Raw genomic sequence first — 24198 nt, forward strand, 5'->3', positions numbered from 1 at the left:
CGAGGGGTTTTCATTTTTGCTGCACCTGTTTACTGTGAATTTAATATTTTTCAACATGCCGCTCTAACTTCTCGCGAGAGTTTGAGATGACGTTTACGGAAGTTTACATTCCGTTTAAGAAAAACGTGCCGCTCATAGCAGCGGCGAGCGGAGAAGCCGGTCGCGGGATGTTTTAAGCTCGTTTAGTCCCGACGGTGTAAAAGATACGTACAATGTATTCCGTTTTAATTAACGCCGTCTTGTCCAGCTCCCCCAACTACGACGTTTTGTTCGAGTCTCTGTCCTGGCAGAGCGAGTCGTGGCCGGAGACGGAGCGGGTGGAGGCGCTGGCAGCCTTCATCGAGGGACTCGGACCGCATTTGGCCGACTCGGCAAAAAGACGCGGTATTCAGGATAAAATTGAGTCGGTAATTTGGACGAAATGTCTGCCTCTCCTCTCCAGAATATCAGCAGAGGCTGGTGGAGGAGTGCACTGCAGGGAGAGCACAGCCGCTGCCTGCAGACTCGTGAGTGTCTGCGTCCCCGTGTGTGACGAGGCGGTGTGGAGGCGAGCGGCTCTGTCCGTCCTGCCCTCACTCCGGCTGCCCGAGGAGGAGCCGCCCGGCTCGGGACGGCTCAGTGTGGACGTTGCGACTGAAGTCATGGCTGCTCTCGTCCCTTTTCTTTCAGAGGACGAGCAGCTCTCTCTCACCACCCTGTCTTCCGCCCTGTCCTCCATCAAAACTCTCCCTGATGAACTGGTCTCCAAAATCATAGTCCGCATCCTCTTGACTCTGCTGAGCTGCTGCAGCGCTGCGAGGTTGGAGAGTTTCCTCAGGTTGATTCTGGATGATCTGTGCAGCTGGCACTCCACCCACCGCACACCTGTGGTCACCGAGCGGGCGCTGCTGTGTCTGACCGCCCTGTCAGACCACCTCCTGAACCCTCACAACCCTCCCTCCTCTTCCTCTTCCCCCGACCCTCGTGTGTCCCTCCAGTTCTGGAGGATGGTCCAGGATGGACTGATTCACAGGGACAGCGTGTCCCGTAAGAGGGCACTGTACCTGCTGAAGAGGTGTGCAGCCCTTTCAGAGGAGGAGGGGTTGGACTGTCCCTCCTCTCCATCAGGGGAAGGTAAAAAGCTCTTAATTTGCAGACACCGTACCAGCCGCAGTGTCACAGCTGTTGTACGGCTTGTTTTCTGACTTATGTTGAAACTCTTTCAGACGAGACTTTGTTCAAATGGAGCCGCAGCAGGACCAAAGTGCTGAGAGAGTTCTGGGAGGATTACGCACTGGTGATGGAGACCTTGGAGGAAAACCAGGTAGGAAGGAACCTCCACATGACTGTTGTTTCACTGGCAGCTCTGAGGTGGGCGTCATGACACATCTTTGTAATGATCCTGCTCTCCTCGTCCTCTGCAGGTTCATGTTGTTCGGCCAGTTCTGAACAGAATAGACACGTTGATCCAAACAACAGTAAATGACAGTCAAGGTAAGACCAGAACTGGGAAATCTTTTTGTGATGAAAGTTTGGAAATTAGTTTTGAATCCTTCTCGGCAAGTTTTCAACTTGTCATGTTAGAAAACCAAAGTGCCATTGCACCACAATTCAGGTTGTGTGAACTGATTGTTTTCCCTCAGACACCTCAGAACATAACATGAACTCTGTTCCCGTGCGTCAGGAAAAGTCTCCGACCTGTTTGAATGTCCCTCATATTGCAACCTCTTGTAGAAAGAGTTTTCAATCAAACGAAAAACGGATTGAGTTCATTCAAATAGACGAATGTCAGACGTACACAAGTTAAATCTAATAATCCCAAACAGGTTCAAGGATCAATTGCAAAATTTTAATTCACTTGGAAACCAGTAAAAGTAGCTCAAAGTGTTTTTTTTGTGTCCCAACGTGGTGGTTTGTGTTTGTCCGACATGCCAGCTCTCTTTGTGTTACAGCTCCAGGTCAAGGCCTCTTCCACCCGTCCTGGCTGCTGTGTGTGTACCAGCGCATGTTCCACAGTGAGAATAAATCCTTAATGAGAGAAGGAGTGTGTCATCTGCTCGAGCTGCAGGGCCTCCAGCAGTCCACCTTTGCTTTAGCATTTTCTCAGGTAACAGCTCAGAGTCGAACAGCTCACTGTGATTCGGGCTCATTAATTCAGTTTCACCACAATCTATTGAAGTTAAATGTCTGTATTAAAGTTCCCTCTTGCGTTGCATGACCGAAGTTTATCGTCGGCCCCTTCATGGATGTTCTCTCTGAATCTTCACTCTTCCACAGGTGAGGGTTTTAAAAATCGAAATAGTTGCAGTGCTGCAGGTATTATGTTATTGAGTATTGCTGCGCAGCAGCCTTAATAAACTCAAGCCTCTGTCCACGGGCAGGTCAGTTGGGCAGAGTGTCGGAGACTGTCCAGAACTGGCCGTCAAACTTCAAGCTTTTTTGGCAACCTTGTTCAGTAGCCTGTCGCCTGAGGATCAAGGTACAGGAGAGCAGAAAGTACGTGTTGACGACCTCTTACTCTCGTGGTTAAATGTCCACCTCTGACTGGCTTGTCGGTTCTGTAGGTGGCGTGCTGCTTCAGCTGATTCAGCAGCTGGGCTCAAAGCACTGGTGCGCAATACCCCTCCTCTTCCTCGCTCAGGCCCTCTCCAAACTTCCCCCACGTCCACTGCTGGGGATCAGAGGGCTCACCGCTCTCAGGTAACTCATGATGGTTGCAGTCGGAGTGTGTCGAAGCTGTTACACTTGCTGATGTAGTGTGTTGTGTTTCACAGAGAAGTGCTGCACAGCACCATGATCACTCATCAAGTCCTGCTGAGAGGAGCTGCCCAGTGCTTCCTGCTGCACAGCGCCCTCTGTCTCACAGCCGTGGTAAGACAGGAATTCTGGTCCACAGAATGCCACGGAAATATTAGTGAGATTGTAAACGGCATTTTGACCAAAGCCCATAATGATTTTAATACCCAGCATATTTCTGTTTTAAGTGGATCTGCTATTTACTATCTTTTGGTCAATTGTTCATGTTATGACCACGGAGGTGTTGATGCAGTTATACAATATTAAATAATGCTTAAGAAATTCATTATTTAGTTAATTAACAGCATTTTAAGTAATCCATGTTCTATTTGATATATGAAGAATATAGAAGAATTATCAAGAATGAAAATTATGTCTAACTGCCCTCGTGCACAGTAACTATTCCTAAAACAGTGGAAATATATGCCAGTCTTGGCAAAGAGCAAAAAAAAAGCAGAAGTAACTGGTGGACTGCTGCTCTGCATTGTAAGATGTTTCTGTTTTGTTTGTTTTTTGTATAACCTGCTCAGCTGTTCACGTAGTTTTAAAGATGAGAAGTTTACATTTTTTGATTTCTTTTTCAGAGCGCAGTGACCCTTGATGATGTTTTTAGTTTTCTTAAGCATTTCCGTGCAGACGAGTCGCTGTGCAGAGGGACGGCCCTCTGGGATCAGGTACACTCTAACAGCAGGACAGATGAAGGAACAGTCCACCAAACCTGCACTGAAGTGACACGTTGTGAAGTTGTGTGATTGACCTTTCGTTAACCAATATATTTGTGACAATCGCTGCAGTTGTGTTCTTGGCTACTGGACCATGAAGGAAGTTTCAAGCCGAGGATTACAGAGGGAGATCACACTTCCTCAAACAAGGAAACTGTGATAGCTTATGTTCAAGACGAGATACTCGCTTATCTCCGAGTCCCCGCGAGCACTGGTGCGTCTAAAGTGAGACGTAAAGTGAATCATTTTATCTGCAGACGTGATTATTCCTCTCTGGTCGTTTTCACAGCCAGTTTTTCTGCTCTTCAGGTCAGACTGAGAGGCTGCCTGACTCCAGAGAGGCTGATAAGTTGGCCAGGGCCATTCTGCTGTGTGTGGACATGGAGCAGAGTCGACCCGGAGCGGAGATCAGTAACACTCTGGAGTCACTACTGGCTCCTCTACTGGACACGCTGAGCAGACTCAGCACCAATATCTACTTGCCTCTGCGTAAGAGTGACAAGAGCCTGCAGCTGGTGCTCAGCCTGTTCCAGCTCGGAGCAACGGCAGGCTGCCAGCCAGTCGGAGTGGAGCGAGGTCTGTAATGAACACACTGATTCACTGTTAAAGCCCTCGTGAACGTGCAATAGGTTACAAGTCATTATACGTCCCGCCAAACTAACAGTGCTCTATTGGAAGATAATCACCGAAAAAGGCCACCTCATTTTATTTGATGACTACAATTTTACAAGTGACATCGTCTTCTCTCTTTGAAAGGGGTAGATGTGGTTTTACAAAATACATCAGGAGCAATATTTCAAGGATCGAGGGATTCTTGCTCTGTGTCATGTTTTTTCATGGATATTAGGCTGAGATCTGCTGTTAATGTCTATTAAGTTCCCTCCAATCTTTCTTTTTAATCTATCCTTTTAATCTTAATCCTTCTATCCATCGATTGTATTTCTCCTTTCTTATTCAGTCTACAACAAAACAAATGTTAGTTTGTAGAATTTAGCCAAAAGACCTTTTTAAAGTAATAATCTCGGCAGGAAATTAATTTCATGTCAGTAACTATCGGTCAGCTGTGGTCCACTGATGAAAGCACTTGCATTTGCAGTATTATGAACTGAACAATCTGTGTGTCTGTGGTGGGGATTCCTGGGAAAGAACTGTTTCATTTTTTCACTCGTATGCAAAGTGGTCGAAAGAGGAAGAAGCCGCAGCGTACTGTTTGTCCCGGTAGCTGCTTGTATGTAAATGGTTACCATGGCTGCACATACAAAACAATGATGTATAGCTACAGATAATGAAGCCTTAAAAACTAGCACAAATCCAAAGAATAAGACACAACATGACACAGGCGACACTGTTTGGACCTCTGGGAAGTGGAAGTCTTAAAATTCCCTGCAGTTACTGCTTATCGCCACAGGTGCTGCCAAAGAGAACAAAAATTAAATTTCTCCGATTTTACCTTTAACATTTTTTGCTCCAGGTTTTGGTCAGATACTTGAGTAGCTTCCAGAACTTCAGATCATCAAATGCTTCATTATCATTTTGTTGCGAGAACAAATCCCAGCAGAGATTTGTCAGTTTTTTGCCTTTACTTCTGCTGATGTCATTAGAAACTTATATTTTGTTGTACTGTCATCATAACCTTCCATGTCAGGGTTCACACAGTGAGGAGCAGGTGACATTCAACACTCTTCCCACTCTCTTTTTCACAGGGCATAGTGTGATGGTTGCCATGGAGAAGGTCATTTTTAAGCTTGTCGATCCAGTCCAGGAGTTCGTCTTGAGGCGGCTGTGTGGAGAACTGCAGGAGGTAAACAACAAGTCAGGCCAATCACCATCCGCCCAATTACATCGGTGGCCCTAGAGGCCAATTCTGACACGTGCGTGTGATGTTTTTTTTGTTTCTTACAGCTGTTTGACGTGGAGCGGGCAGAGCTGTACCTCTGTGTCCTGAGGCAGCTGGTTGTCATGGGCAGTTCAACACCACAACATCACAACAAAGTTGAACAGAATGGTTTCCTGAAGCTCATCAAGTACAGCCTCACGGTCCTGCAAGAACCAAACCAGCCGGTACAGAAATACATATTCATGCCTCTGACACCCGAGTTATCCATCGGCTGCTCAACGCTGATTGTTTTTCCATTTCCAGATCCCCTCTGTGGCCGACCAGGTGACTCAAGCGGTTACTATGGCATCCCTCGCCATGGTATGTGGTCTCCTGGAGCAGGATGTGATTGACATGCGATCAGAAATGGTTTCTGCTCTGAAATCGCTGAATGATTACTTCTACAGTCCGGACTCTTCCTCACAAAGTCAAGCATCTCTAGGAAACTTCAATAAACGCCTGCTGAAACCACAGACAATCGAGTGTTCGAGGTTAGTTGAAGCCTTTATTACAGTAACTACAGACAGTGATACTTCTGAATAAAGGCCAGGCTCCCATAATTAGAGATGAGCTTTTTTCTTCTTTCGTAGTGATCTGGAAGCACAAGGTCTGCTGCTGCAGGACTGGGGACGCATCGCTGCCAACTTTATGCGAGACCAGTGGATTTGTCTGAACTTCCTGATTAAGGCTGTTGGGATTCCTGAGTCTGTGGAGGTTTCCAGAGCAACCGAGGCTCTCAGTGCTGCTCTGAGTTGCAGCGTTGAGGCCCTGGCTCTGCTACCCAGTGACCTGGTGCTGCCTGTGCTCACCTTTATGGAGACGGTGCTGCCACAAGTGAGTTTGGACACAATTTCCGCATTAAGAATGAGACGTTTGTCTGCAGCAAAGAGTGAGTTGTTTTCAACTTTTGGAAATTGAACTCTGATCTAATTAAGTGTCTGTTTTGGTGATAATTTGTTTGTAGTTGGTGCACGATGAAGAGGCCCTGTGTGTGGAGGCTGTGACTCGGAGCTGGGAACTGGTTCAGGGGCTGAGCACTAACGCCCATGACTTCTGGCCGGCCCTGAAAGGCTTCATCTCCATGGCTTTCCACCATCAACTCTTCAAGCTGACACACACTCAGGCTCCGACCCTCACGGCCACCTTGAAACAGGTTAATCAGATCAGAAGACTAGTTGACTTACATGTCATGACTTACATGATACATGTATCTCGATGGTGGTGTTGTTTGTGTGTTTTTAGATTACCACTGAGCTGATGGAAGTGTCTCAGTCAAAGAGCGGAGTGTTTGGTGTGCTGCTTGAACACTGCTGTCAGACGTGGCTGCCCACAGACGGAGGCAGCGCTGACCAGGCCGACACTTTGTTTTCTAGTGTTTTCAGCCACATCAGCATCGTCACTGAGGCTTGTGTCTATGGACCGGTGTTCAGGAGAGATCAGCGGTAAGGCTTCACAGCATTTCTCGCACCTGTTCCGTTGTTTTTCTGAGCCGTTTTAACTTTTGTCATCTCACCCTTTCAAAGACTCGTCCAGGACGTCCAGATGTACGTGGAGCAGCTCGGTGAAAAGTGTGCAGCGAACGTCGCAGTCACGAGGTGAACTCCAGCTCTCTGTGGTGTGGCTGTGATTTTAAATAGTGCCACCAGAGGTCTCTTTTGCTGTTTAGATGTTTTCACATCTGAACGGGTGATTTTATTTTCCAGTGATAACAGAGATGATCAGTTGCCGCGCACGTCTGTGTTGGCTTTCCTGAGCCGCCTGGACTCCTCTAACGTGCAGCATGAAAGACTGATCGAAGAACTGGTCCTGGATCTGTTGAAAAGGGTAGGTTATAGATTAGTTTGGGCTCTATGACACAGTGGAAACAAGTGTCAGAACATTAATAAGAGTATTTTTTTCCAACACTGAAATATATAATATAGTATATTTATATATTGCACATATGATAAATATATATTAAAATGTCAGATGTATGCAAATTACATAATGTTATAATAATTTAATATATGTTCAACTCTACACAAATGTCATACAAAACAAGAACTTTTTTAGAAATAATTTTCAGTTTGTCTGAAATCATTCATTATAAACATAATTTAGTAAATTAAAATCACAATATGATCTCGATAAACTGAAACTTGGGTGTTGCCCCTCGATCAGTTTCAAGGATTTTTGTGTCTTCAATTGCACTTTGCCTACAAGGCATTTTTCACTTAAAGATAATAAGTTAGGCATCAGTTACAGTTAGTTTAACAACTCTCCTCTTTCTCCTCTTCATCCTCCCCACTCCATCGCTCCAGGATAATGACATCTCAAAGTCAAAAGTGCGTTACTATAGCAACTCCCTGCAACATCGTGTCAAAAACAGAGCGTGGCAAACGCTGCTGCTGTTGCTGCCCAAACTCAGAGAGGTGAGACAGTCACTCTCCCACTCAGTCACACAGGAAACAACCACTCAGACACTGACAGTGTTTTTCTGTGCAGGAGTTTGTCGCCACTTTGTTGCAGCGAGTGTTTGAGGCTGCATTTTGCAGTAACCAGGCCTCAGTGAAGTATCTCATCGAGTGGATGATGATTCTGATCCTTGTCCGCTACCCGGAGCACATCCACAGCTTTTGGGGCTGTTTCAGCAGGGTGAGCTCAAACTCTAGACATCGATCTACCAGAACGTTCAGAGTGAAACAGTGAAATCATGAACTACTTTCTGTGTTTTCTGCACAGGATCACGAACAGACCAAGACAAGTGTCTGCACCTTCCTGTCAGTCCTGGTACATTTCAACATCATCATTCCTAATCTTGAGAACCAGGTAAAGCCTTGGATGTTTTTTTTTTTTTTTTTTTAATCCACTCAAACTTCCTTCTTCCTTTCTTCTGTCACCTTTGAGTGTTTACATCATCTCTCTCTCTGTGTTTAAGGCAGTGCAGCTGCGTAAAGCTCTAGACGTCATCCTGCAGTCGTGTTTTAACCATAATTTCAGCGTGCGCCTGTATGCCTTACTGGCCCTGAAGAGGGTGTGGAGCCTGGCAGAAAACCAGGCAGAAGAAGAGGCCGATGCTCCGCGGGATCTGTCCTCTGTGATCAAGGCCTGTCTGCACCAGGCGGAGGCCATGCAGAGCACCGGGTGAGAGCAGAACACCTGCAATAGTTGGAATACGTTTGCCACAATATGCTAATGTTGTTCCTGTCTCGCATTTAGAAATGCCAACAAGAACTGGATGAGGATTCAGGAGCACTTCTTCTTTGGTGCCTTTCATCCTCTCAGGGATTACAGTGTTGAGGTGTGGTTGTTTGTTTCTGGTAAACAGACAAAGCAGCGTGCTGAAATACAGTAACACAGTTTAACATGTTTTTTTTGTCTCTGTTTTTCTTTCTCAGACCATCTTCTATACTTTCCCCAGCCTGTCAGAAGTAGCAGATGACGAGTGGATTCCAACCTGGAAGTTTGAGAAACTTTTGTGTTTCTCTGGAAGTCCATCTTTCCCTTTGAGAAATCCTGCTCCCGACTTGAACCAGCTGCAGCCTGGAGACTGGATCCAGCAAGACAGAAGTAGAGTAGCACCCCTCACAAGCAGCAGGACTACAGCGTAACACGAGACCACCACAATCTCTCACCGAGTCCTCATTGTCGTCGTGTCTCACAGGTGAGCAGGATAAGGAGGAGCGCTGGGCCGAGGTGCAGAAGAAGATCACCCCCTGGAGTTTGGGGATCCAGGAGCAGGAGCCTGAACTGCAGCTGGTTCTACCACAGAGGGCGGCTCGGCTGGGAAAACGTCACGGCGCGCTGTTGGTCGTGGCCTCCCTTATCGACAAGCCCACCAATTTGGGAGGTCAGGAGCAGCACGACTCACACTATCACATTTTATCATGCTTCCTCGTCAAGTCTGGAAATAAAACTAAAATGTCAGTACATTTGATTTTGTGTAATTTGGTTTTACTACAATGATCTACGGGTAAAACATCGTAAAACCACCCGAGCTCTCTAATCAGACTTAAGACAGAGAATGTCCAGCTTTCATCACAGACACATCATTCATGTGTACTGGGGATTTTGTGTCTTTGATGATAAGAGGCTGGGGGGAAAAAAAAAAAAAATCACAATTGGTTTATAAAGGAAAAAGATCCATTTTCAAAACCAATAATAATACTGGATGATGCAAGTGAGAACATTTGCTCTTCCATTATGTAAATGTTTTGAAATCTCCCACTCATTTGCCGATGTAGATCTAGTTTTTATATATCTGTCCGAGCCCATGATGATAAACTGCTCGCCATGTTATGCCGAGTCGGCACTGCCAGTGCCAGTCATCATTTCATAGTCAAAAGAATTAAAGGAATAGTCCTCCTCCTCCTTTTTAGATGTGATGCAGCACTTTTTTTTTCAGCAGCGTGGTGGTGTTGCAATTCAGAGTTCATAAATTGAACAGATGTTACTTTAACTTTGTTATCATTTGTTTGTTTGTTGTCGTAGGTTTGTGCCGGACGTGCGAGATATTTGGTGCCAGTGCTCTGGTTCTGGACAGCCTCCGCCACGTCAGCGACAAACACTTCCAGTCCCTGAGCGTCTCGTCTGAGCTGTGGCTTCCTCTGTTAGAGGTGAAGTGCAGAAAATGAATTTCAACAATCACGAGAGATGTGCAGTTGCAGACCGGTTAGTTTAGAGTTAAAGTAATCTTCATCAAGATCAACACCACAGAACAGTGGGATGCTGACAGCAGTACAGCAGCTGGATGTAGCTCTCTTAATGGCTTCTTGTTCTGCTGAGAGCAGGAGAAGTGTTAAGGGACCTGTCAGCATCTTTCTTTAAATTCTATTTTCCTTCTTTTTCCCCTCAGTTTTGGAGATTTCTGGCTCTTCTACAGTAACAGCCGACATGGGAAGTGGAAGTAAACCAAAACCCATGTTGTTCTATTTAAATTCGAGGCAAACGTTTAAGGACGTTTTAAATGAGGCTCTGTGAAACCTGCTGCTACCCCGGTGTCCCTCCAAGTCTGTGGCATCTTTTTTTTTTTTTTACCATGCGAAGCACAAAAAGGCGATCATGTTAACACGAGACAGCTGGTAACACGTTTCTAGATGGGATATTTTGCGATTTACCAAAATATCATTGCGTAAAAAAAATGTGTAGCCTGACTGCTGTATCCGTTTGATTGTTTTAATTACAGTTTTCAAATAAAACAGTTGTTCACCTCATCACTAAAATCATGCCGTGTCCTTTAGGTGAAGCCGGTGGAGCTCACTAACTTCCTGCAGGTGAAGAAGAGTGAAGGGTACTGTATAGTTGGAGTGGAGCAGACAGCCAACAGTCACAGCCTGCAGGACTACCAGTTCCCTGAGAAGACCCTGCTGCTCCTGGGGTATGAAACCACAAACAAAAGTCCTGTTTTTCCATCAGCGCAGTCACATACGCAACCATTTGTACATAAATACACGCGAGCCTCCGTCTTCCCTTCAATGCCCTTGTGGCTCTCACACAGATAAAGGTGTGAGCTGACGAAGCTATTTAATGTCATCTCCGGTTTAGCGCGGTACCCCGTGGGGCTTTTCAGCTCTCCTCTCCATTGTGTACCTGTCGGGACATGCTGGGCTGTAATTGGCTTTCCCTGTGGACAAGTCCAAAGGAAATGAAAGGACTCATGGAAGCGGTGCGATAGTGTGATGACAGCAGCGGAAAAACTTCTTCTGTTCGTAAGGCTGCCCTGTGGCCTCCTCTAGTTGCTCCCAAAACGTGTTTTTTTTTCTTCAACCATTTGTAGCTACTCAGAAGCTCGTGCAGCACCGTCCTCTCCGAACATGTTCTGTGATTGTGCGGCCGGCCGGGCAGAAAGTGACAAATTAATATCGATCCCCCCCTCCGTGTAGACGTCCTGTTTTGTTTTACCGTGTTGAGCGTTAGAGGTGTGAGCATGTGCGCGAGCTCAGTCTGGAGTGCCGTCACAGCTGCGCTCTCCTCAGCACAGCGTGACTCGCCTCTAATATCTCATCGGGTCCCTATTTTCTCACCCAGTTGCACTCCAGATAAATGGAGCTCATCACGGTGCTGCGTGGCTCCCCCTCTGTGGAGACTGAATTCCAAACTCATTACCTCTTTACGTCTGCTTTGCATGGGCCACGTTGCCGGAGCTCAGTGTGCACTCTGTTGATTACAGTTTGAATCGCTCTTGGACTTGCACTCGGGAGTCATCTGTTTGAGCTTACAGCGTATAATTGTAAAGACTTGAGAAGATGAACTTGCCCGCTCGTAGTGAAGGGCTCTTGAATTCGATCACATGGATCGCATCATAAAGCCAAATGAAAACTGGAAAAACGTCCAGTTGCAAAAAGTGTAGTGTACGTAACACACACTGGTGTCTGCAGCGGTCTGCACGCAGTCGGATGTTAAACGGTGTTTAAGATATCGGGGGAGTCGGGAGTTTTTGTTGACAAAGTACAAATCCTGTAAATGACTTGTGTAAATGGGAAAACAGTAATATATCTCAAATGTCCCAGTCCGGTGTGAAGCCTTTTCTTGAGGTTAGTCTGGGTTTGAGTAACGGTTGTTTTGTGTTCTCTTGGGGAAGCCGTTTCATCCTGATGAGAAGAAAACTCTGGGGTAAACGGAGTCCTTTTCATTAAAGGCATACGGATCAAATTTCAAAGATTGATGCTTCTCTCATGTCTGTAATAGGAGGGCTGTGGCTCAGTTGGTAGCGTTGGTTGCCAACAAATTGTAAGGTTCCATCCCCCGTGTCCTCCTCTCCTCATGCGAAATGACCAAGACACTAAAAACCCCAAGTTGTTCCCCGATAGCAAGCGAGCCGCCATTGGTGTGTGTTTACAACGTACACTAAAGGCTTAGCTTAACCTCGCGAAAAGACTGGGAAACAGCTGGCCTGGCACTTGTAAAGCTCAATAACTAATTAACAATTGTGCCATGGAGGTGCTGGTAGACAGATTTTGTTACTTTCCACCAGTTTCTCAAAGTCTTCGTACAACCATCTCATGACCTCGGCTTTATAGTCGTTAGACATCATACTGACATGACACGAGAAAGTAAATTAGTGTACTTACCAAAACGTGAAACTAAATTTCCCTGATACTTTGCCCCACTTTACAACACAGTGTTTTGTTTTCTCTCTCTCTCTTTCCCGTCTCCAGCAATGAACGTGAAGGTATTCCTGCCAACTTGCTCCAAATGTTGGACGTGTGTGTTGAGATCCCTCAACAAGGTGTCATTCGCTCGCTCAACGTGCACGTCAGCGCCGCGCTGTTGATTTGGGAATATACGCGGCAGCATTTCACCTCCGGCTGACCTGAAGTCGACTCGAAACGCAGCTGAAGAAGAAAGCGGCAGCGCAAGCCTGACGCGGCATCGCATCGGCAGATGTTGACCTCGACTCGCTCACCTCTGGGAGAACGTCTGAAAAACGTTTTGAGGGGGGGGGGGGAGAGACTTTGAAAGAAAACTTCAGCTCCTGTGTTGTGAAGTTGCTCCGTAAAGTGAACGTCATGAAGGACTTGATGTTGCGACCAGACAGCGTGGTCAGCAGTCATCAGCGCTGCTCTCGGGCCTTGATCAGTCATAAATAGAGATCAGTCCTGGTTATTACATCTAAATGTTCCACTTGGCGCGCTGTTATAATAATGAAGGCACTCTCATGTTGGCAGAGCAGCATCCTATGGAAATGTTCTCCTTTTGAAGAGGAAGTGTTGTGTTCATGAGAGCATCAGGACTGGATTATAATGTCCATACCCGGCGAACTCTTATTACATTTTGAAATACAGCATTTGTTTTGTTTTTTTTCTAATTTTCTGTATTTTCAAATGATTTTATGAAGTTAAAAGAAAAGAAAAAATGTGAATGAATAAAAGTTGGATTTGATCTATTTTTAATATTGGCCTGTATTTGTTTCTCTTTTTAATTCAATTAAGGGGAAGCGTTAACAAAAGGAGCCTTGAAAGGGTTAACTAAGGTAGAGGAACAGCAGGTCTTCACGCTCCTCCTCCCTCCCATTGAAAAAGGTGAAGGAGCTGGATCACCTGGAGACCGACCGGAATGGGAGCAGACGGGAGCGCATGTGACGATCACAGTAATGTCTTTTCCCTCCGAGTCCGTCTTGGCTCACCATGTGCAGATAGCAGGTTATTTGAGTGTGTAATGGACGATCCGGAAGGCTCCTGGTCGGAGCCCCGGGCGTCTCTGCAGGCGGCGGCGGCGGCGGCGGTCAACGCCAGCCGGTCCGAGGATGCGGAGTTCGGGGCATCGGAGCGGATCCCGCTGGTCCTGGAGGTTCTCGTGGTGCTGATGTGTTTGGGTGCCGTGACGGGTACAGACCAACCTGTTTACACTTTATTTTCCAGTGCGTAGAGAAAACGTCTCGTTTCGGTGCCTCGGTAATATCACATAACACGGTGATGCACTGTTTTTTTATGATCCCACTGATGGAAAGGTTTCAGTGTCTTGCGTCATTTCAGAAACATTTATCTGCTGTCGGCCTGAAATAAGTATTTTAACAAGTCTTAGGGGATCTTGGGGAAACATTTTCACAAGTAATAAACTGCTGTAGCTCAGGAATAAGAACAAATCTTTCCGTTTCTGTTCGCAATTTTCTGCATTCTGTGATTAAATAACAGGTGTGGATGTTTTTGCCTGTTTCCAGGTTACAGCTGGAAAAGATGTTTGTGTGGCGTTTGACTTGTGCATCATTCTTTTGCGCCTGTGCTTTGTTGTCTCTCTTTGTAGGGAATATTCTTGTCATCATTATTGTGGCTGCAACCAAGAGCTTCCGGTCGGTGGCGTCGGTGCTGATCGTGAACCTGGCCATCAGTGACCTCCTGGTGGGCATCGGGGTCATGCCTTTTGTCGCCCTCTCCGTCGTGGACCACGGATGGGTGGACTGGACCGTAGGTCACCTCTTAACCGGGTGAAATGTTTTACGTTTGACCTCAAGCATGACCTCTTATGTTCCTTTGATCCTCTTGACTGTGTAATGTGAGGATGTCACGTCTCTCTCCCGTCCTGCCAGGACCTCTGTTTGTTCGTGGGTTACACCTCCTCCGTGTTCTGCACCGCTTCTGTGCTGACACTTGCCGCTATTGCTCTCGACCGCTACCACTCCATCACGGACAGCCTGCGCTACAGCTCCCGCTGCACCCTGTGGAGGACGTGCGCTGTGACGCTGTGGATCTGGCTGCAGGCCCTGGCCACCAGCTGCCCTCCCCTGCTGGGCTGGAGCTCCATCTGCTACGTGGCTCCCATGTACAGCTGCGCGGTGAACTGGGCCAACTGTCCCAGCTACACCGCTTTCACGGCCGCGCTCTCCTACCTCGTACCTGCGGTGGTCATCCTCTTCTGCTACGCGAGCGTTGTCCGAGTGGCCCGCGGCCACGCCAGGAGGATTCACACTCTGGAGGAGTCCGTGCAGCGCAGCAGGAATCCGGATTCGTCTCACCAGCACCGTGGGAGCCCCTCGAGGTTAATCTATCATATAAGTGGACGGTTTGTGTCTCGGGTCAGCGCAGAGAAGGAGAACTACATCAACCCTGCTCCTCTTGACGCCACAACAGAGCAGAACAACCCAGCATCCGGACGTATTTTCTCCTTCCGAGCTCAGAGCGCCTCCCGGCCTTCTCTGCAGAACCGCCACGGAGTGGTGCGTCTCTTCCTGGTCATCGCGGCTTTCTTCCTCTGCTGGACACCGTACATCGATGTGGCCCTGGTTCAGGCCACAGAAACCGCACTCTCAGGCCAGTCCACCCTCGTCCCGCCCTCTGCTGTCACCTTCTCCTACTGGCTGGTGCTTCTGAACTCTGATATCAATCCTCTGCTGTACGCTCTGCTCAGCAAGCGTTTCCAAAGCGCTCTTCGGGGACTCGGGCAACAAATACGAGCTCGTCTGGGGAGTGTGGTGGGCAGGTCAGGGGAGGTCAGAGCCGAGGGAGATGACGGCAGGAGCAGCGACCTCTGCACCCTGACCACCACCCGTCCCAGCTCGCCTCCTAGCTCTCAGAGTTTGACCTTTGACAACTCAAGGTATTGCCCCTCCATTTTTGCTGTTAGCACTGACTTGAAACATCCCTCTGAGGAGCATCTATTTGAAGCGTGTCAACCTGAAATCACCTCCTCGCCCTCTGTGTGTACTGATGCTGGTGGCGACGGGAGAGTGGAGTACCTGCAGGTTCCCTCTCGGCCACAAGGGGGCAGCAGGCTGCCTTTCTCTGCTCTGACCGAGGAGCGGAGGGCCACTTTTCTCTATGGCCAGATAACAGTGAGAGTAGAGCATGATATTTGTTAGTCAGAACAATTGTCACTTATGGCATCAGACTAGGACTGAAATAAACAATTATTTTCATTACCAATTAATTTATCAATTACTGTCTCAGCTAATGCTAATTGATAAAAAAAAAAAAGTTAGAAGTTCCCAAAGCCAGACATTACATTTTGATTGTGTTTGACAAACAGTCCAAGTCCCAAAAATGTTTACTTAATTATTAAATAATACAAAAAAATATTCACATTTTAGAAGCTGAAATCAGGTGATATCTAAGCAAAAAAAAAAACTTCAAAAATGAATTGATGATGAAGATGGTTCATCAACTAATCTATAAATAATTTAATTCAGACATGTCTGACTTTCATGCCACATCAATTTGGTTTTATAGAAAAGGCTCATATCACATCAAATTGATGTGCAAATTATTTCCCAGATTCATTGCTTATTGATTTGGTTTATACAATGGAACAAAATATTAAAAATTGATCATCACAACTTACCACAGCTGAATCTGTAATATTAGACCGTCCAACACTTTAAACCTCTCCAAATACTTCTAAATAAAACAAAGAAAGGTTGCATTTCCTCATATAAGGCTGTAAATCCAGTAAATATGAAATTCTGAAATATGAATGAAATGATAAATTGTAAAATTGCAGATTCATTTACTGTTAATCCACTAATTAATTAATCAAATATCTAACATCAGAACACAGAGGAAGAACAAACCTGGACAAGGAAGTGTATTGAAAAGAAATATTTTTATATAGTACATTTGATTACACTCGAAGACACCCAACAGTAGATCTAATAACCCATCATTTATTTACGTTTTAAGTATTTCTTCCTCAAATGTGATAATCATATGTTGCATCTCGGTGTAAAAATCATCATTCCTTACAAAGGTTTACGTTTATGTCTCGCAATAATTCCAGAGGAATACAATATTATTATTTATTGTCATAGAGAATGACAATTGGGAAACAGTGCTAATGTACTCTATTGCAAAACAAAGAAAAGGCAGTGAAGTGGACTTCTCAGCTGTATCTGCTCATACAGTATGTGCATGCTCGTTCTGTAGATGTCACTTCCTGTCCCCTCCAGGTTGGTCGGCAACCAAATGCAAAAAATAGAAAATAGTCCTGCCGCGATGCATCGAGAGGTTGCTCCAAAAAAAACTAAAACAAAAAGCAAATCATTCAGATGAGGATCGTATTAAAGAGTGTCTCTGCAGCAGTCTGTGGTGGCACTGTGAAACACAGATAGCACGTAGTGAGCATGTGTGGTCGAGTGACGTTCAATACATTCACAACAAGGCAGAGTTTACACCACCGCTCTACCAGGCGAGTGCCTCAGTTGCTCTCAGGCTTCATCTTGCTTGTTAACGTGCCTCGGAAATGTGATAAATGAAAACGGACGCAGTAAGACTTTGTCTTGATTAAAAGAGGAGCTGGAGAAATGCGAGCCACGTGTCGTCACGCCTCTCCTCAAGCCACAGTGAGACCGTTTCCTGTTGTCTGTTATTTCAGCCCGGTGTCACAGCCGTCAGTCCACCGGAGGACAGAGCGGTCGGTGCCACGTTTTGCCTCGTCTTGGCGTGAAAAGTGAGCGCTCCTGTATTATCGGGGCCAAAGAAGTCAGGGTCGTGGGACTGAGGTCATGTGTACACATCCACGAGAGAGCAAAAATCAACATGGAGTTCTTTTAAGTGACGTAGTTAGGTTACGTATTTAACTCATGTCAAGTATCTAAATTACGTATGCAGGGCTACTTGTGTAAAATTGCTTACTCTAACCCAAACCATGATCTTTTCCAAAACCTAACCTCGTAGTTGTTGGTGCCTAAAACGACGGCGCCTTACTTTGTACGTCTCGGTGAAGGCAAAAACGGGACACGTCGCCCTCTAGTGGACTGTGTTACACCTGGTTGGTTCTTTTTGCTCGAAATTAAACAGTTTGACTCAATCGTTACAGATTGTTTTCTATGTGTACGAGTCCAGGAATTACACGAGATAAGTATTCAAAGGGAGGCTCAGCGATAGCTACGGTCCATGTTCAAAGTAATTAAAGGGGCCGTTCCGGGTTTTCATTAAGCGCGTCGGTCTTATTGAAATGTGTCAGAGATTTTAGCCCATCCAAAGATTGGGATGCTTGACGCATTCATTATGAAAGTTTACAATTTATTTGAATGACAATACATAAATACACGTTTTACCTACATTACCTGTTTAATAGACTGTTATTACGGTTTAGTAACTATTAGTGTGTTCGTCAACAGAAAATGTGAGGCTGGTGCTTCGTGGAGTGGAAAGCACTCGCACCTTTTGACAAACCTCAACCATCTCATGCACTGAGAACAAAAAGCAGGAGGGATACCGGTTTTAGGTATTTCGTGACTAATCTGCGGGTGAGTATTGACAGAGTGGGACTTTAGCCCCAGGAAAGCACATAACCACGGGGTGCCAATCAGCGTGGTTGAAAAGAACTTGACCTCTTGTCTCAGGATGAACAGGGAGAGGCATTGTGAAAGCTTCTTCAGCTCAGATTGATCCTCAGATGTCCAGACAGGTCCCATTCACTCCAGATGAGCCCATCGGGTCCACAGCTCCAGGACGTCCAAGGTGTGAAATACAGCTATGTACAGCGCACAAAAGGCAGGTATTTGTCATTAGGTGTACACCTGAGGGATGCCGCCGTGGGCCTCCCTTTTGTTGTCAGGCATTCAGCATTTTAGGCGTTCTTCTTTGGATTTTTATAGGCGTGTGTAAATGTGCACATATTAAAGCCTGCTGGTCTGCAAGGTGTTCGGCCTGCCTCGAAAGATGTCTGTCCGTTTGTCTCGTGACTGAAAAATATCAGGCAAGTTTGCAAGCCTTCCCAGGCGCGAGGACGTGTGATGAACGAATGGAATGATTTCGAGGTACGGCAAAATCAATACATGACTCAATCAGTTATACCTGATTATTTTTGGGGTAAGAGGGATTACAATTGATATGAGTCCATGCACCAACTCGGATGCCAAATGAATAATACACAGTCTGTGCCCGCTGCGTCTTCCCCCTCCCGGTGCAAATGTTACCGATCCGAGGGCTGTCCAAGTCTGTGCGAAACAAAAGGCAGGGAACCAGGCAGATCCAATGTGTTCGTGTGTGTGTGTGTGTGTGTGTGTGTGTGTGTGTGTGTGTGTGTGTGTGTGTGTGTGTGTGTGTGTGTGTGTGTGTGTGTGTGTGTGTTTGTATGGAGCTATTTCAATGTGCAAATGTTGACATGGAGGTCCTGCCTCTCCCTCTCCAGTTGAGCCCTGTGGTGGCGCCCGCCTCTCCGCTGCTCTCTGCCGGCTCTTCACGTTTGCGCAGCTTTGTGCTGAGCTGGATGATGCACTGGTCCCAGTCCTCCGGTAACAGCAGCATGAGGAAACCCAGGCAAATGATGAACACGGCAATGAGGCGCACCGTGTTGAAATTAATCTCACACGTGTATAGGTCCACCACTGTAAAATTACAAGAAAGAAATGATGAGACAGGAATGGGATTAATGTAAATGATCTGTGTGTTAAATGGTTTGTAAATAATCCTGAATAATACATTTGTCAAATAAACTGACAATACATACATACGGTGACAGGGAACATAGCTTGAAATGTAAATTCCATCCTCCATCAAATATAGATGATTACTTTTGAGGGATTTCAATGCTATCAAATATTAAATGGTGACCCGGTCTAAAAAGCGAGGACCAGGAGCAACACCAAGAGACTTACTGGCATTTACAGGAACACTTAGGACGATGCCAAGCGAAATTAATGTTGGGTATGTTATCGCGATGCCAAAGTTCACCAGGACGTTGAAAGCTGTAGGAAGAAGCAGAATCAGAAAACGGCAGCAGCAGACTACACAGCGACAGTGTCAAAATGACGTGTGGATTTACATGCACGATATTGCTTTGTGTGTCATCACATACCAAAGAGCAGGGCTGCAACCCCGCAGAAGTAGGCCCAGGGGATGTCTCCAGGGGAGCCAATGTACTCCACGTGTGTAAAATACAGAATGACCGGCACAAAGCTGATGAAAACAAAGTTGGCGCTCCCCACAATGCTCAGAAAGAGCGCCGCCTCTCCAAATTTGGCACTGCCCAGGACCATCTTGAAGAGCACCTGAGGGCAAAGAGGGAGGAGCGCGATGAATGCACAAAATCTGCCCCCTTCAGGAAGTGAGGATTATTATAGAGGGTGCACCTGCTATGTGTCTGGCCCGGGGCCGCTGCAGTCTGTTTATCACATTAGGCGGCACAAACAGCAGAGCAGAGGAGACCAGACCCCGTCAAAACAATAATGTCCCGCAACCTTCTTGATCGGGATATCACAGCCGGAGGCCATAAATCAGACGCTGGCTTATCTCACACTTCTGTCGACTGACTCTTATATTTCATAATCTCCTCCTGTCATTTGCCACCTGGTTACATAACTAAAAGGGAGCTGGTCCAGGATTTCTTACATAAGACGAGACTATTCATACATATGTTTGGCTATTTCAATTTAGTTTTGCTCCACAGAGAATTAAAGTGACACCGCAAAAGAGGTTTGTGGACGAACACGAGCTCAGTCTCGACGTGGATGAAATGCAAACAAATACCTTGTAGAGCGCCGACATTGATGCAGAAGCCACGACCAGAGCGATGCCGATGACTGAGTGGCTGTGGAATCCATCGGCGTAGGTCATCATGACAATGCCTGCTATGGCCAAGATAGCAGCGACTATCTGCAGCGAGAGCGAGAGAACATCAGTGAGTGAAGGATGGACAACATGCTGTGTGGTGATAAAGATGCTGTGTAGGGACACAGCAGGAACACATGGCCTCCACTTTGTTATTCACTGCACAAATCACAAGCCTCACAAGGCCTGGCTTGTAATGATATTATTATTTTGTGGGGTTTATTTTAAAGTCTGAAGGCTGCTCATTTGTTTTTGTTTTCTTTTACTTTTTCTCACATGCAGGCACGTCAGAGGAAATCCGCTCTCACATTCCCACTGCAAGTGCTTCCAGTGCAGGACAGGCAGCTTCTGCGGTGTTGGCCTTGATTGTCTGACATTGATTTCCGTTACACCGCCATCGTGTTTACAAACCAAATACCCCCTCTCGATCCCGCATCCCACCCGCTTCACTCCCACCGCCTGCCTCTGCGATTATCACAGCTTCAAGTTGGCACCGAACCATCCCTCGTCTCAGTCAGCTTTGATGCACCAAAACCAAATCTCTCGTGGATTACGTTGCATTTTTAGAAGTGCTATACGTCTGAGTGCCCGTGTTCATACTGTGACTGTACACTGTTTGGCCTGAAGAAAAGCGACGGGGACAAGACGCTGTCCAGCTGAGTGGATTAGCTCTGCATTGAAGAGGTGTCAGGAAGATAAATGAGCCGTGTGTTTTTGCTTGACCAAAGCACCTCAGGCACCTTCGACAAAATGGCTCTTTCTGCACTGCAGGCTTCCCGTCACTCACGGCTCCACCTTCCGCTTCTGCGAACGGCTGTTTGCTTACAGGGTCAGCGACAATGCAAGGTGTTTCAGCACAATGTGAGAGCGGGGAGGAAAAAAGGGTCACAACTTTTCCTAATCTCGTACAGTCTCATTGTGAGTGCGGCGTTCTTACTGCAGCACGTGGACTTGGATTACTAACTCCCTTTTACAACTCGTGCATCTAAACACAAGTCCCACGTCGACCGTCAGGCTCTTCGCTTTATTTTATTTTAGGTCGTAACCTGAGGATCACTCGTACTCTGCAGCCACCAATAAAATCTCTTAATGCACACAATATGACTGAAACAAGCCACGTCCCTGTTTAACAAGAACGATTTAGCATCCCTCACGCTCTCTCTCTCTCCCCGCCTTCACTTTCGTGACAAACTCATCCAAGATCCCCTGCATTGCTGCAGACTTCCAAACGCTGCAATCCCCACCACCAAGCAACGGAGCAAGAGAGAGGCGGAGAGAGAGAACCCGGATTATTACAGTATTTGTCTCTTACTGGGGCTTTTCACCGCAAATAATGGGGGTTGGGAGTTGGGGCATGCACAAGGGAGAGATGAGGTGGTTGTGAGTGTCTGAAAGAAAGAAAAAGAAACAAGGGAAATCCATTCTGCAGAGTGCAGGACGGCTGCAGATATGAAAGCATCTGAGGCGTGCAGTGGGAGGAGAGCAGGAGATACCTCAATTCACAAAGGTAAACCCTCACTCTTCTTCTACTTCTCTCTGCTCGTCCGGACCCAATCAGTGACCCAAACACACACACACACACACACACACACACACACACACACACACACACACACACACACACACACACACACACACACACACACACACACACAGCAGCAGCAGCAGCTACATTTGAACAACACTGATCACTGGTGGGTAAGCAGCTGTCACACAGATAGCCTGCTCTCTACTCAACCGTTACGTGGTTCACGCATGCAACGGCAAATTTGGCAAACCATCGCAGATGATTTGCATTCCTTTAGGTGGTTGCTGAATATACACAGATTTTTTTTTTTTTTGTCTTGATGACGGAACCGCGCAACTGAGCTGATACACACTCACTCCAGGACAAAATTTACTTTCACACTAGAGCTTAAAAGGAAATATAGTAGGCTTCTTTCTTTCCAAGGAGAAAGCAATAAGAGGCACAGAAAGAAGCCTAATGTTAAGAGAAGGTCATTGTGTTATCTCATGTCTTATTTTCCCAAGACATGAGCCAAGATGAGAGCTAGAAAATAGAAAATAGAAAGAAAAACAGGACACTTTTTCCTCTTTATAGGTCTGAACATTATCAAACGGATTCAATCTGTTGAGAAGAAAATCACCAATTTGTAGAGCTACTCATAAATCAGATAAACCAATAGGTTTTTTTTTACCTGTACTGGTCAATTCACTAAATTCAGTCAAACATGTCATTATTCAAGATACAAGGCATGTGAGCATTAAACTAAAAGATATTATCTCTTCATACATCAGATACCAACAAACAAAAGCTACGCTGATGCTATGTAACCTAAGACAAGCTCCTTTTCTTTTAAATTTGTATCAATTACATCATGAAAATGACTCTTGTTTGTCATTTTCTTGTTTATTACAGATGAAAGTTGCAAGCCCAGCAGATACAGTCATTGTTTTACACTCCACTTTGCCTTCTGCAGCCTGTGCCTGACTTAAACTCTAATCTAAAGATACAGCCACAAAGTTTTGTGTTGGAAGCAGCAAACTGCTGACGTACTCACCCTGACCCCCATGAAGCGGTCTCTGAGTACAATCCAAGACAGCAGGAAGACGAAGGCTTTGTTACAACAGAAGAGCGCCGACACGTCTGTTGTGTTGATCTTCCTGAGGGCCTGCAGATACAGGTAGTTGGTGAGGATCCACAGAAGGCCAAAGGGAGCGACCTTGGTGAAAAACACCTTGGGTGTCAGCCCGTCGTCCCCGAAAAACCGACAGCACTCCCTGTGTAGAAACGTAATGCAGAGCAAGGCGTTAGCAGATTGACAATATCGTACACTGTAATTTAAAAGTTGATAAATATCATGACGGTCCGGGACTTTAATCAACATTTAGGGGGCATAAACAGCTCTATCTGAACAAGCGATAGCAGAGACACTAATCTGTGATGAGTGAGTACAGTATTTCCAAAATCAACAGTTACATCTAAATGATGCTGGTCCCTCATCGAAGTGCATGTGGGACCAACTCTACCATCTTTGAGAAATTAGTAAATATTTAAGAATACAATCTGCTGTCCCACAAGGCCTTAAAGTTATACATTCAGCTGTCCCCTTCAATGAAACATTTTATTTCCCCCGCAGGTGTTTTTTTTATGATTTGTTTTATGATTTGTTTTTAATGGCAGTAGAAATCAGGGAAACAGCTAAGCAGTTACAGTGTAGGAGTGATCTTCATTTGTTGTATTGGACACATACGCTCAAGCATGACAACAAACTGGGATCATTTCTGCAGGGCTGTTTGTTGGTGAATCAAAGAAAAAGTTGTTTGGTGTTTTACTATAACAAGAGGAAGACGTTTGTTACTTTCGACTTCCTCCTTTCTCTGCATTACTTGTCACAAGATCAGTTTCTGGGTATGAAATTCCATGTGTGTGTAATGATGGAGGGACATGAGGAAACACGTATTTGTGATTAAATGACTCAGTATAAGGAATTCTAGTTAGCTTGATCTTAATGGACAAACTTTGGAAGCAAAACTAAATCCGGTGACACTCAGTGATTCAACTTTAAGGGCTGTATTCCTGAAGCTCAGTCAGATACTATGGATGTGTTTGAGTGGATATCTTCACTAAATTCTGGCTGAAGTCAGAACTTGAGAAGAAGTGCCCACAATAGTTTTTTTAGTCCACACGAGAAGCTGGATGAAAACATCCTTGAATAAAAGCTGACAGTCCAAAAACTAGCAGCCTGAGTCACTGTGTCACACTCTTTGTAATGTTAGAGAGGAGCCTAACCGTGACATTATCTGTATCAGAGTACTTCACAGTGGTCCTGCCCACTCTCTTATTAAGCTGTCAACTCAA

The 24198-nt window shown here is 45.9% G+C and overlaps 3 protein-coding genes across 6 annotated transcripts in view; 2 read left to right on the forward strand and 1 right to left on the reverse strand.

The window, feature by feature from the left end:
* The first annotated feature begins 130 nt into the window (after window positions 1-130).
* tarbp1 (TAR (HIV-1) RNA binding protein 1) lies at window positions 131-13249 on the forward strand. The gene is made up of 29 exons (XM_069144879.1): window positions 131-1113; window positions 1206-1303; window positions 1404-1473; window positions 1932-2086; window positions 2204-2256; window positions 2361-2458; window positions 2544-2679; window positions 2754-2850; window positions 3360-3449; window positions 3570-3711; window positions 3807-4073; window positions 5201-5298; window positions 5400-5558; window positions 5638-5864; window positions 5964-6207; window positions 6338-6526; window positions 6616-6815; window positions 6897-6968; window positions 7077-7197; window positions 7674-7784; window positions 7858-8007; window positions 8095-8181; window positions 8291-8496; window positions 8572-8653; window positions 8751-8922; window positions 9017-9202; window positions 9844-9968; window positions 10593-10729; window positions 12510-13249. Exons 1-29 carry the CDS (start codon window positions 213-215, stop codon window positions 12661-12663), a joined length of 4827 nt encoding a protein of 1608 aa, XP_069000980.1. The 5' UTR covers window positions 131-212; the 3' UTR covers window positions 12664-13249.
* Window positions 13250-13443: 194 nt separating this feature from the next.
* On the forward strand, window positions 13444-16374 carry LOC138195457 (5-hydroxytryptamine receptor 1D). Its single transcript, XM_069144880.1, has 3 exons — window positions 13444-13678; window positions 14095-14255; window positions 14378-16374. The coding sequence occupies exons 1-3, from the start codon at window positions 13510-13512 to the stop codon at window positions 15644-15646; spliced, it is 1599 nt and encodes a 532-aa protein (XP_069000981.1). The 5' UTR covers window positions 13444-13509; the 3' UTR covers window positions 15647-16374.
* Window positions 16368-24198, reverse strand: part of slc35f3b (solute carrier family 35 member F3b) — a 54631-nt gene continuing 46800 nt past the window's right edge. For all 4 annotated transcript variants that reach the window (XM_069144882.1, XM_069144881.1, XM_069144884.1 and 1 more), the window contains 5 exons: window positions 22898-23117; window positions 20256-20381; window positions 19585-19777; window positions 19385-19474; window positions 16368-19114 (listed from right to left, as the gene is read on the reverse strand). In XM_069144882.1, the coding sequence (XP_069000983.1) occupies window positions 18873-19114; window positions 19385-19474; window positions 19585-19777; window positions 20256-20381; window positions 22898-23117 (871 nt within the window). In that variant the 3' untranslated portion in view covers window positions 16368-18872. The remainder of the gene's footprint in view (window positions 19115-19384; window positions 19475-19584; window positions 19778-20255; window positions 20382-22897; window positions 23118-24198) is intronic.

This window comes from Embiotoca jacksoni, unplaced genomic scaffold, assembly GCF_022577435.1.
Source record: "Embiotoca jacksoni isolate LCO1_2020_lvr unplaced genomic scaffold, fEmbJac1.0.p SCAF_12, whole genome shotgun sequence".
Lineage (NCBI taxonomy): Eukaryota > Metazoa > Chordata > Actinopteri > Embiotocidae > Embiotoca > Embiotoca jacksoni.